The sequence below is a fragment of the Balaenoptera physalus genome (assembly GCF_965194825.1).
Source record: "Balaenoptera physalus genome assembly, chromosome: 5".
In the NCBI taxonomy this organism is placed as follows: domain Eukaryota; kingdom Metazoa; phylum Chordata; class Mammalia; order Artiodactyla; family Balaenopteridae; genus Balaenoptera; species Balaenoptera physalus.
The window spans coordinates 150,227,005-150,239,581 of record NC_138884.1 but is presented as its reverse complement, the minus strand read 5'-3'; the positions used below and the strand labels follow the sequence as shown (position 1 = coordinate 150,239,581).

The window sequence follows — 12,577 nt, the reverse complement described above, 5'->3', positions numbered from 1 at the left end:
CCAGGAAGCCTGACGTGGCTGCAGGGGTGAGCGGAGAGCAGGAGGGAGGAGGTGGGGCGGCCGGCACAGACCAGGAAGGCCCCGTGGGCTGATAAAGCCTTTTGCTTTGCTCTGGGATGGGAGCCACTGCAGGGGCGAAAGGGTGACGTGATCTGACCTTAGCCTCTAGAGGGTCCCTCTGGCTGCTGCAAGGTGAATGGACCCTAGGGGTCTGAGGGCGGAGTGGGCAGAGGTGACTGCAGTGACCCGCTGAGGGGGATGGTGGCAGGGACCTGGTGGTGGCCGTGGGTGACGGAAAGTGCTCCGGTTCTGAATACGTTCTGAAAGTGGGCCTGTCTGGACTTCCGAGTCGGGTGAGAGGAAGAAGGGTCCGGGGGACTCCAAGGTCATTGGCCTGAGCGAGTGGAAGGACAGACGACCATCCATCAGCTGACACCAGAGGGCGGGGGGCAGGTGGCTCAGGTGGTGCGGGCACAAGGCTGGACTGGGCCACACAAGCATCTTGGGCAGCCTGGGTCGGGGCCCGCACAGCGCTGGGGAGGAGCTGGCAAGAGTCGGGGCTCGTTAGGTCAGGAAGCAGTTACCCTGTAGCTGCAGAAGGGAAACAGCTCTTGGTGGCTTGGAGCAAACCCAGAGGCCTGAGGTCTGGGCACAGAGAGGGCGGGCGGCCACTTCCTCTCTCTTTTTTGTGTCATTTTTTAATTCATTTTGTCTTTTTCCTTCTTTCTTTTCCTTTCTCTTAATAGCTGCTTATTGAGATGTAATTCACATACCACAAGAGCCACCCTTTCAAAATGTACAACTCAACGTTTTAATACAGTAAGGAGGCTGGGCAACCACCACCTCTAATTCTAGGTCACGTCTGTCGCCCCAAGAAAGAACCCCTGTGCCCATCTGCAGGCGCTTCCCTTCCCTTCCCTCTGCTGTGGGTTTGCCTCTTCTGGACGTCTTGTCTAAGTGGCATCACACATTTGCTCTTTTTGACGGCCTCCTTTCACTCAGCGTCCTGCGTTTAAGGTCCCTCGTGTTGTGGCGTCTCAGCGCTTCACGCCGCTTTGAGAGGCTGGAGACAGGCGTCTGGTCACCGTCGGCCAGGGAGGGGCCCTGCCTGGGCTGTGCGCTAAGGCCGCGGCGCCCGCGCTCTGGGGCAGGCGGCCTCTAGCGCCGTCACCCGCTTCGGCCGCCACCCCGGCTCGCGGCACATCCCAGCTGCCCCCTGACGCCGCTCTGTGCCGGCGCCGCGGCACCCAGAGCCCGAGGCAGGCGGGCAAGAGCTGGGGAGGCCGCGGCGCTGCGGAGGGAGGGCCGGGCGCCCGGGGCCGGTGAGCGGGCGAGCGCCTCCCGAGGGCCTGGCTGCGGCGGGGGTCCGAGGACGCAGGGGCCGCCGGGGAGGGCGGCTGGGGTGCGGGGCCACCTGGCTGGGGGTGTCACCTGGCACCTGGGGTCCCCGGCCGCGTGAGGACCCAACGCCCAGCCCGGGGTGTCCCCGCCTCCGGGACGTTCGGCCACCGAGCGGGCGGGAGACGAACCAGGGAGGGTCTCCCGGGGAGGGTCCCCCGGACACGGCTCCCAGCGCTGCCATCGGACCCGGGAAGTGTAGCCGCCCAGGCGAGGCCCGTGCCGACAGCGGGGGCGCCACTCCTCGGGGAGGGTTGGGGGGTCATCTGCCGAGGCCCCGGGCCCCGGGGAGCCCGCGCCCCCTTCCGGGCCCTCCGAGCGGCGCCTGGGGAAGGGTCTCCGGCGCTCCCGGAGAAACGCGCAGCGGCGCCCACTCGGGAGTCCCGTCGTAGGGGCGGGGCCGGGCCGGGGGACCGCAGTCCTCCCGGCGACGACGCCGTGAACGCCGAGCTCGCGCCCCTCAGCCCGGCCCCGCCCCGTCGCCCGCGCACGCGGCTCCTTTAAGAACTTGCTGCGCCCGCCCGCCTCCTTTTTCTCGCGCGTTGCCCTCCCTGGCCACCCCGCCCCTGCCGGGAGCGCGCCTGCGTCACCGCGCAGACCTCAGCCCTGACCCCACGTCCGCGCCTCGGGGGTCAGGGCGAGCCATTGCTTGCCGAGCTCGGGGGCGCGTGACAGGAGGCGGGCGGGGCCTCCTCCGGAAGGGGCGGGCCAACTTGAGAGCAGCCGCGTCGCGGTGGAGACGCTATCTTGGCCTGGCCGACCTTCGCCCCCGCGCCGCCCGGGCCAGGGCAAGCCAATGACTGTCGCGATCTGGTTGCATGTGACAGGGGGCGGGCCCTTCGCCGGAAGGGTGAGGTGAGGCGAGCGGCCGGTGGCGCGGTAGGTACCGTGGTCCTGCGCCGCCGGGTAGGGGCGACGGGGCGGGGGCGGGGGCGGGGGACCGTAGGGCGAGCCCTCTCTCGGGGACGCCCCCTGCGTCCCCCCCGTGATGCCCCTACCGCACCCCTCACCGGACGCCCTTCCTCAGTCCGGCCGCTCCCCGGACTTCAGGACGGGGGCGGAGTCGGCCCTGACAGGGCCGTGGGTAGCCGGGTGCTGGCGTGTGCTCGGGAGAGCGGCTCCCGCCCCGGCCGCCGAGGGTCGCCGACGATAAACGTTACTGTTGGCGGGCGCGCCGGGAGAGGCTGCACCCACCTTCCCGGCCTTTCGTTCCACTGGTGAAGCCGAGCCCTGCAGCCAGCCAGGCGTCCTCGGCGCCCCAGGCTCAGGGCGACCCCGGCCCCTTCCTTCCTGCGCAAGTGCTGCGCGGGCGCCCCGGCCTCCGGGCGGCTCCCCGCGCGCAGATCGAGTCGCAGCAGTTCGCTCCGGGTGTAGAGGCCGCCTTGTGGCCTTTGGATGGATAGTCGTGTTGGCGAGGGAAGAGAGGCGGCGGTGGTCCTGTGGGAAAGCTAATTTAACTAAGTGCAACTTAGACCGTTCGGATCCTTGCCTTAGCGCAGTGCGTGGCCAGAGGCGGAGAGCAGCCGGGGCTGCAGCCTCTGCCGCGCTGGTGGGGTCGGACGGTAGAGCTCCAGAGCTCACGTGCTGTAGTTGCTCCTTTCCTCATTTCCACCAAAAAGGTCTTGTTGGGCTGACTCGGAACGTCACTTTGAATTGTATTTTAGCATCGGGGGTCACCTCCCAGAGGCCAGGGAGCGAGGACCCAGCCTTGCGCCCACACCCCGATGCCCAGCACACAGTGGAGCCCAGCAAACATTTGCTAATGAAACCCAGAGCCCTGAAGTACTGGGTGGTCATTTAGCCTGTCTGCGTTCCAGGTTTGTACATATGGACCAGAAACTTTCAGAGTTGGTGGAAGAGCTCACGACTTCAGGAGAGCCCCAAGTGAACCCTAAGAAAATGAAGGAGCTGAAGAAAATTTGCAAGTACGTCGTAAGCGTTCACGTTTTAGGTGACGGCTGCCTTAGCAAGCCCGTGACAGCCCTGGGAGATCGTGGGGCTCCCCCGGGGTCCGCCCTCCCCTGCCTGTCCCCACGATTGACCCTCTGCCAGGAAAGAACCAGCAAAGGGACACGCCCGGGACGTCTCCCCAGGGCCCTGCAGCGCCTGGTCGTGTTCTGGGTGGCGGTCCCAGGTGGGGGTGTGTGGCATGGGGAGAACCCAGCAGGGCTGTGGTTGGTGTCTGTTCACTCCCGTGTGTGTGTGTGTGTGTGTGTGTGTTCTTGAGCACACGTGTGTGACTTATGGATTAGTTACTGTTGGAACGTTCGACGGGTGGGAGGTTAGAGATCATAGCAGGTGGGCTCTGCAGGACCTGTTTTTCAACACCACCCCTTCTTTTCTCCCACTGCCGAGGGCCTCTCAGATGCTGGAAACATAAACCAAGGAGATTTACTGATCATTCTCATTCTGTGTTTTTAAAACAGGAGAATCTAAGTGATTGTGTTAGTGATTTACGTTTTGTTAAAAAGTAGTGGCTCAGATCAGGTTTCGCTGCACACCCCAGAATCCCCCCAAACAGCAGGGTGTGTTGAGGGGCAGGGATAGCCGGGAAGAGGAGCAACGAGGGGTCGGGGTGTGTGCCAGCCCCGCCAGGGCGGCTCCCAGAGGCCCACAGAGCTTTCTGGGGGTGCTGGGACGTGTGGTCTCCCCTTGGGGTGGGGTCTTTGCTACGCAAGTGCAGGGCCGGCAGACCTCTACCCGCGGGCCGGCCGGGCGGAGAGTCCTTCCGGCTCCGCAGGCGGTCAGGTCTGCTGTGGGCACTGGGCTGTGGACGGGCGGTCAGCCGCTGAACGAATGAATGGGCCTGGCTGGGTCCCAGTAAAACTGGGCACCCACGCTGAATCTCACATGTCAGGAGGGGTTACACTTTTGACTTGTCTTAACCAAAAAAAGGAAAAATTGTTCTTGACTTGTGGGCTATGCAGAAATAGGCAGGGGCTGGGTTTGGCCCGCGGGCAGTAGTTTGTCCACTTTGCCCTGGAGGAAGGGCAGAGGGCTGTGGGAGGGCCCGCGTCCCTGCCACCTGTGGGTGCGTCAGGCACCTGATGAGGATGGCTGTGTCCCCAGGTCTTCGGAGGAGCAGCTTGGTCACACCTACCACCTGCTGATGGCCCAGCTGAGCCAGGAGCACGCCGAGGTCCGCCTCTCCGCTTTCCAGGTCCTGGATCAGCTCTTCGCCAGGTCTCACCACTTCAGGATGCTAGTCGTTTCCAACTTCCAGGAGTTCCTGGAGCTCACACTGGGCACCGACCACGAGCGGCCCCTGCCGCCCCCCAGGGAGGTGGCACAGAAGCTGAGGCGGGCCGCCACCCGGGCCGTCCGCGGCTGGAACGAGAAGTATGGTACAGCCTATAAGAAGCTGGCCCTGGGCTTCCACTTCTTAACGCACAACAAACAGGTGGGCAGGCCCCAAGCTGCACTGCCCCTCCCCGCGGGGAGACTTGCCTGGCCCCCGGGGGTACTGAAGGGGGCGGGCCTCAGGGGCTCCCAAGACAGGAGGAGCAGCTTTGGGGGAAGAGCCTCAGCTCGTCCCCACGTGTAGGTGGTGCTGAGCCTTTGGACTTGGTTTCTAGGAAAGATGAAAAAGGAGGAGGGGGGAAGATTCAGCTGCTCAGACGCAGCCCTTTTCTGTGCTGGGCTCTGCGCTCGGACTGTCCCCCGCTTTCACTGTGAGTTGCTGCCTGGGCTGCCACGGGCTCTGGCCGGCCCGGGTGGATGGTACCTACCAGTAGCGGTAGTGCCAGCCTCCCCCACGTGCCCGTGCTCCCGGCCTGTGGCTGCCGCCTTTCCTGCTGCTCCCTAGGGGTCCACTCGAGCGTTGTTCTCAAGCCCCTCGGTCCAGCCAGCAGCCTTCTTTCCCACTAATTGGAGCGAGCTTGTTGCCTGCCTGCCTGCAGCACGTGTGGGGCTGGAAGTCTTTTACGTCTTATTTTACTAGGAGACGCTGTTGGCTGTGTTCTTTTCGGGGGTTAAACATCGCAGCTGAGCGTGTCGCTGTGTGTGTTAAAGCAGCGCGTGTGAACTTGAGACCCGTAGAGGTCATGGCTGTAGCTGGCGCGGCTGTGTCTTCCCTTACGCCAGTTTTTGTTGTTTTTTTTTTTAAATTCAGTTATTTTATTTATTTATTTTTGGTTGCGTTGGGTCTTGGTTGCTGCGCGTGAGGTTTTCTCTAGTTGCGGCGAGCGGGGGCTACTCTTGGTTGCGGTGCGCGGGCTTCTCATCCTGGTGGCTTCTCTTGCTGTGGAGCACGGGCTGTAGGCTTGCAGGTTTCAGAAGTTGTAGCACGTGGGCTCAGCAGTTGTGGCCTCACGAGCTCTAGAGCACAGGCTCAGTAGTTGTGGCGCACGGGCTTAGTTACTCTGCGGCATGTGGGATCCTCCCAGACCAGGGCTCGAACCCGTGTGCATTGCATTGGCAGGTGGATTCTTAACCACTGCACCACCAGGGAAGCTCCCTTAGACCCATTTTTGATTCTTGTTTTACTTGGGTTCATGATGGTCAGATCTGATCTTTACCTCAATTTCTCAGGTAGATTTCCACGATGTGGACGCTAGGACTCTGGCGGAGAGAAAGCGAGCAGAGGAGAAACAGAAGCGCTTGGACAGAATCTACAAGGAGAGGTCTGAGCAGGCCGTGCGGGAGATGGAAGGTGAGCTGTGGGGACCGGGGGTGCCCCCGCGCCCACCTGCTGCACCTTCCCAGGCAGAGCTCGGGTCTCCGCCCAGCTCTCCGTTCTCCCGTCCCGGGGTCTGGTCCCTGGCGGGGGGGGTGGGGTGGGAGAGGCAAGTGGGCAGGCTGGCTGGGTGGCGCTGGTTCAGGTTGAGGGCTGGAGGAGGCACTTAGCCACAGACCCCAGCCCTCCCCTCTGGAGGCCGGGCAGCAGGAGGCACCCTGCAGGCCATCCACGCCTCCCCCTTGGCCCTGGCGGCCGTGCTGGAGACGTGCACCCCGCAGTGGTCTGCGCACCCCTTCCATCTGATGCTCCCCCACCCCCCAGCCGTGGTCTTGCCGGCCTCCTCCCCAGATCCCCACCATTGGCCAGCCCTTCCCATGAAGGGCAGCCAGGGTAGGAGCACCTGGAGAAGATGCCTGGCCTCAGGACAGCCGCAGAGCAGGGAGAGGTGGTCGGCCCGGGGGAGATGCCGGGAGGGTGGGGGGCGGCCAGAGCGGGACGGTGGCGGTGTGCCCCCTCGGCTGGCTGATGTCTTCCAGAAGTACTGCCCACGGAGGCTCTTGCTGGGTGTCCGTAGACGCCGCCAGGCGCCGTCGCAGCATGAGTCAGGACTGAGGGTGGTACCCAGGACGTCTTGAAGGATGGCCTTGCCACCGGCCGGGTGGTCTCTGGAGCAGGGCGCCTGCCTGCCCCTGTGGAGGAAGTGGGCGGGGCTGGTGGCTGGTTGCATCCCCACCCTCGACGGCCAAGTCCTGATGGGACTCAGTGAGCCCCGTCTCGTCCTCCCAGAAATGTCCGGGGAGATCCGGAGCTGCCTCATGGAGCTGGAGAGCTGCTTCCGACTGCTGGTGCCCTTTGACCTTGACCTGACCCCGGGGGCTGCCTTGCCCGTCATGGCCGAGGAGGGTGGCAGGGACGAGGAGCAGCCCTGCTGCAGCAAGACCCTGGCCATCTGCGCCCGCCGCCCGGGAGCCGCGGGTGCGGAGGGGCCGCCCTCGGAGGACAAGGACGAGGACAGCGACCCGGAAGGGTTTGTGCGGCACCACGGGCTGGGCTCCCGCGGGTACACGCTCGAGGTGGAGCTCTCCGCAGGTACGCGCTGCGCCCACGCCCGGCCGCCTTGGCCACGGCCCCGGGCGCTTCCCAGAGCTCGGGTTTCTCGAGCTGTGGGGTCAGGGGTGACTCAGGCTCGTGGGTCCTGTGGCCCCCGCCCCGCGGCCCTCATTGCGACACACAGGCCCGGCAGCGAGGGTGGGCCTGACGCGCCAGTGATGGGGCGCCCCTGGGGAGGGGTCAGACGGTGGCTGGGAGAAAGAAGTCATTGAGAAACAGCTTGTCACCACGTTTGTGACGACACAGGTGGTGACAGGCGGGCCCCACGTGGCTCCTGCTTTCCAGCCACCGGTGGGGCAGGGGCACTGACCCCCCGTCCGACCCCACGTGGCCCGGGCCCCTCGGGCGGGGCTGGAGGACAGCCGGGCTGCAGGAAGAGCCCCGCAAGCCCCAAGGAACCGACGCCCTCTGGCCGGGGCCATGGAGGCAGGGCGTGCTGGAGGTTGGGGTGCCCGGCTGAGGCTTGCGGGCGTGGCAGAGCTCAGAGGGAGGACCCTGGGCCCCCGGGGTGCGGCCTCCACCCCGAGAGTAGTGCGGGGAGGGGTCGCCCGACCGCCTGGCGTGGAGGGAGGCCTTGGGGTCAGGCTAAATCCATCGTGGCCGAGATCACAAGGCAGCGAGTCTCCTTAGGGAGTCAGGTTTGGAGTCCCGGGTGACACGTGGCTGGAGCAGGGTGGGTGGCAGTGCGGGTGGCCCGTCAGGGGTGCCCGGTGACCTGCCCGGACGGTGGCCCCTCTGATGACCTGTGTGCTTGCTGCAGACGGCCTGAAGGTGCACGAGGATGAGGACAACCTGGTCGTCATCCACGTGGCCCAGGACACGCTCAGGCTCATCCAGAACAGGTTCCTGCCAGCCGTGTGCTCCTGGGTCCAGGTGGGCCAGGCGTGTGGGCAGAGGGTGCCAGGGTGACCCCGGGGGAGGGAGGGAGGGTGCCCGGCCTGCTGAGTGATTCCCCGTCCTCGCAGCTGTTCACCCGCGCAGGGGCACATGGCGGGCACTTGGAGGGTGCCATCGACCTGAAGGCCGAGCTGGAAACTGCCCTGCGGCGATCTCGGGAGCTGGATGTCATGCCTGAGGAGGGCTGCAGGAGAGAGGTGAGTGCCGCCGGCCCGTCTGCCCGTGAGGACAGCCAGGGGACCTTCCTCTGATAGCAGCTTGGCCTCCTAAGCAAGCAGGCATCCCTGGGGCCCCAGCGTTGTTCCTCCTCTTCCTCCCTGGGAACCGACTTCCCCGAGCGGGAGCCCTGGACTGAGCACCAGAGGCCACAGCCAGGCCCCCGCCACACGTGGAGGGACTGGGACCGGGTCTTGGCAGAAGGGCGAGGGAGGTGGGCTGGGCAGCGGGCGGAAGGCTCTAGCTGGGGAGGGGGCTCCCAGGGCCCAGGCAAGGATGTGCGGGAGGCGGCCTCGCTGAGCTGGGCTGCCGCCTGGCCCGAGCACCTAGTAGGCCCCTTCCCGTGAACTCGGTAGCAACTTCCAGCCTCGGGCGTTTCTCCTGTCTGTGCGTTGGGGCCGAGGGTGGCTGCAGGACACGGAAAACCAGGACGTCTCTCACACACAGAGCAGTGTCCCAGCCTAGGGCGGCCGAGTGGGGTGGACGTGGGGACTGGTGCCCGGGTTTGGGAGGCTGCTCAAGGCCCGCCATCTGCTGGGCATACGGCGCCGCCTCCCAGGTGCCACGTCGTTCGGGAGCGGGGAGCTGATCTTTGATGGCTGTGTCTGCAGCAAGGCTTGTGGGGCGGGGGCAGGCGTGTGGCCCTGGTCCAGGGGCCCTGGGGACTGGGCGGGGGTAAAGCCACCTGCTCCCGGACACCAGGCCCCCGTGCGGTGACCCCAAGCCTCAGAGGTGGTGGCGTCCAGGCCCCCTCCCGTGGGCTTGCACCAGGAGCTGGACCTTCTTGCCTGAAAGGGACAGAGAGAGCTGGGTCCTCCGAGGGTGTCCCAGGGGACCGTGGGAGGGTGGGGAGCCGCTGCAGCTGGAGGGTGTGTGTGGGCGGAGGTGACAGCCACAGCTGGATGTTGTCAGCGATCAGAGCCGAGAAGCCTCTGGTTGGAATCAACGAGAAAACAGGCAGCAGAGTGCACTGTGCCCCAGGGACACCCAGAGCCCAAACCCCACAGGGTTGAGCTGTGGCACCTGAAGGGGGAGGAGGGCGGGGGAGGGGCAGGTCCCTCCCCCGCCTCCCTCTCCCGTTTCCTGAGGAAGCCCTGGGGTTGGGAGAGCGCTGTTCTTTGCTGAGGAGAAGGTCAAGTTTGAAGCCCCTCAGACTTAGAGGGGAGAGTGGCCAGCACCCTGGGCCTTGGTGCCTCGTCCTTGCCCCCAGGGGCCCACGGGGATGGGCCCTGCGAGAGTTTCTGAGAGTTTCCGAGCCAAGGGCCGTCCTCTGCCCTCCTCTTTGCGGGTGTGCAGCCCCCGGGGACCGGCAGAGGGCGATCTTGATCTTCTCCCGAGACACGCGGGCATGAGGCCTGGTCGTCAGCTGGGGGCCTGGCCCTGCTTCCATGGCCGGTAGGGCTTTGCTCGGTGCATAACTGAACAGGAAATAAGTTCTGTGAATTTTGATCGAGATACTTGTTTCACAGTGAGAAAGGGTGCTTTCTGGGCCCGGGGGAGGAATTGGTCTGGTCCATGCATCCTCTCAGGTCGGGGGGGGCTTGTTTCTGAGCCTCAGCGGACTCGCGGCGTGGTGTCAGGGTGGAAGGCCGGGCCGAGAGCAGTGAGGGGTGTGGGGATCAGGGGTTGGCACCGTGTGTCCCCTTCACGGGCACCTGAGACCGGCTTGTCTTGCTCGTAGGCCGCCTTTCCCTCGCTGTGTCTGGCGGGGCTGGGGCAGCTCCCCCCTTTTCTGAGCAGCAGGCATCCTGGAGCAGCCCGGGCTTTGGGGGAGAGCCTCAAGGAGAGAGCGGGCAGCACAGTCTGGTCCCTACGGGTCTGGGGCCAGCCTGCACTGCCCAGGCCGGCAAGACTCGGAGCCCAGAACTGGTAGCAGAACCTTCCGGATGTCTTGACACGGCTCCCTTGAGGGCCACTAGGTGAGGCCAGCTGCTGGGAGCGAGCCCTGAGCGGCCCACTGGGTCTGGTTCCAGCTTGAGCATCAACGCATCCTTGACTGTGGCCGGGCAGCCCCAAAACCCGGGAGGCACGTGACAACACGGTCAGGTCAGAGTGCACTCCGTGCAGGGCGGCGGCTGAGGGCACGAGCTGGGGTGGCCGGGGTCTATCGGGGTGGGCGCGTGGTTGGGTGTGGGAGTGGCGCTGCCCGGTCAGGTTCCTCCAGGAGTTGATTCCAAAGGCCCTGAATCCTTGGAGAGCGTGCTCGCTGGTTCACTAGCAGTGGCGGCGGGCCTGTTGATGGAGTGATTGGGGCTTGGCCACTGAGTGGCAGCGCCCCGCTTGCTCGGGCAGCCTGCTTCCCAGAATAGACGCGGCTGCGGTCTCTGCACATCTGCGCCCGCTCCAGGCGGCCCAGTGGTGGTTAGAGTTACGGACCGGTGTTTCTTGCTCGCTCGTTTTCACGTAAAATGTCCGGGGCTTAAATCCTTTGCCTGGTGTTTCCCCACTTAGCGTGAGCCGAGCTGGGAGCGTGTGGTTAAATATTTGAGAATTTTAACAAATGTGGAAGAGACCGAAGCTGATGTGAAGGTCGTGCTGAAGCTTAGACGATGGCTCCGACCGCGACAAGGGTGGGTCGTGCAGGGGCTTCTCCTGGGCAGCCTGACTGCAGCCAGGCCAAGGGCCTTTTTTTCAGATTTCCTGTTTCAGTCTGTGTGTTGCCGTATTGTTTTCCTTTTGATGTACGCGTTCTGTCTTTAAAGAATACTTAAGCCAGCTTAAATACGTTTAACCGTTTGTTTTATAGAGTGTCTGTCCCGGTTCCTTGTGGAAGCGGGCCGGGGATAAATCTCAAGTAGATCGATATGGAGCGTCGTTTGGTAGATTTAGTTTCCAGTCCTGCTGCTAGAGGAGAGGTCTCATAGTCCATGGCTGCTACGTCCGTTAAACTGATAAAAATCCTTTGAAAACTTTTAAATTGCCTGCTGTTTAGCTATGTAGCTACGATCGCCACTTAACTTTGCATTGTGTAATTAACAAAATATTAATCTTCCCCCAACCAGTAAGTCAGAAAAAAATAACCCCGAGCGTCAGTCTGTTGAAGCTGTGGACTGTGGCGTCTAGTCAGTTGTCGGGCTCCTCGATTCCACGGCTGGAGTGCCCGCGCGGATGCTCTCGTTCTCACGGCTGGAGTGCCCGCGCGGATGCTCTCGTTCTCACCCCTTGGCCGTCTGAGGTGGCAGCCACAGGGTTTTAACTCAGACACACCCCGTCTCATCGCAGAAGTGGAGATCGCTCTCTTAACTCTGGGTGAGGTTTTCTTCCTGTTGTTCGCCCAGGCGGGTGTGCGGGCCAAGGCCAGGCTGCTGTCACGGCTGTGCTGTGCGCTGGAGGCGTTTCTCTGCTGCCGGAGCTGCGTGCTGGCTTCCTGTAGGTGAAAAGGAAGGAGCAGGGAACAAGGGGAGTGAAATGTTGACCGCGTCGGCGCCCCAGGGAAGCAGGGGAACTAAATCAGCCGGCAGTCAGGGCAGTCAGGACCTTGTGTTCGACAGGGCCAGTAAACAACCTTCCTGGTGACGCGCCCTCTCCATCACCACCTCGCTGAAGGCTGCTGCGTGAGGGCTGGAGCCGGGGGAGGGGGCTGCACACGTTCTCGCGAGGACCGGGAGCGTGTTAGCTGCTGGGGGGGCGGGGGTCAGCCGTCCCCCCCCCGCAGCCCCTGGGCCCTCCCTGCCCTGCAGCCCATCCTCCCCAGCGCCCTCCAGGGTGGCCGCTCTCTTCCAAACACTTTTCACGGGTGGTCCCGTTAATACCAAAATCAGCCCTATGAGGTCGATTCCATTTTCACCGTCCTCTGACAGATGGGAAGACTGAGCCTAGGGGGAGCCGCATGGGTCTTCTCGCCAAGGACCTCGCTCCTGCTAGGAGGTCGCGCTGAGGGAGGAGAGCGAGCATCGGGGCTGCGTCGGGGCTCCCGGGAGGAGGGCGCTGCCCATCTGCACGCGGAACAGGCTCAGGCCACCTGGCCTTGGCTTGGAGGTGGACGTCCAGGCGTTTGGTGGCCTCCTTGCGCACCCCCGGCAGGCTGGCCGAGGTGCCAGAGCAGCTCCCAGGGCTCGGCCGCGTGGGAGGGGGTGAGGAGGGGACAGTCGGTCTGACTGGTGGCCCTCAGGCCCCCGTGCAGGAGGTGAGCACACGCTCCACGCCCCGTCCGCCTCCTGTTCGCGGGCCCGTGGTGGTCACCGCGCGTCCTCTGCCCTCTGAGCTGCGTCCCGGCGGTGGAGATGCGCGTGAGATATTGGCCTGGCTGGGCAATTTGCGCCGCGTCCAGGGAGGGCA

General features: G+C 64.3%; 1 protein-coding gene across 3 annotated transcripts in view; it reads left to right on the top strand.

The window, feature by feature from the left end:
- Positions 1–563: 563 nt before the first annotated feature.
- The window catches only part of UVSSA (UV stimulated scaffold protein A), a 33,569-nt gene continuing 21,555 nt past the window's right edge, over positions 564–12,577 (top strand). Inside the window, exons 1-7 of one of the 3 annotated variants that reach the window (XM_082464082.1) lie at positions 564–2,253; positions 3,216–3,323; positions 4,468–4,798; positions 5,929–6,049; positions 6,863–7,165; positions 7,947–8,059; positions 8,152–8,280. In XM_082464082.1, coding sequence (XP_082320208.1) covers positions 2,195–2,253; positions 3,216–3,323; positions 4,468–4,798; positions 5,929–6,049; positions 6,863–7,165; positions 7,947–8,059; positions 8,152–8,280 — 1,164 coding nt within the window. In that variant the 5' untranslated portion in view covers positions 564–2,194. Of the gene's footprint in view, positions 2,278–3,215; positions 3,324–4,467; positions 4,799–5,928; positions 6,050–6,862; positions 7,166–7,946; positions 8,060–8,151; positions 8,281–12,577 lie in introns of all 3 variants that reach the window. The other 2 variants (XM_082464084.1, XM_082464083.1) reach the window with 2 other exon arrangements.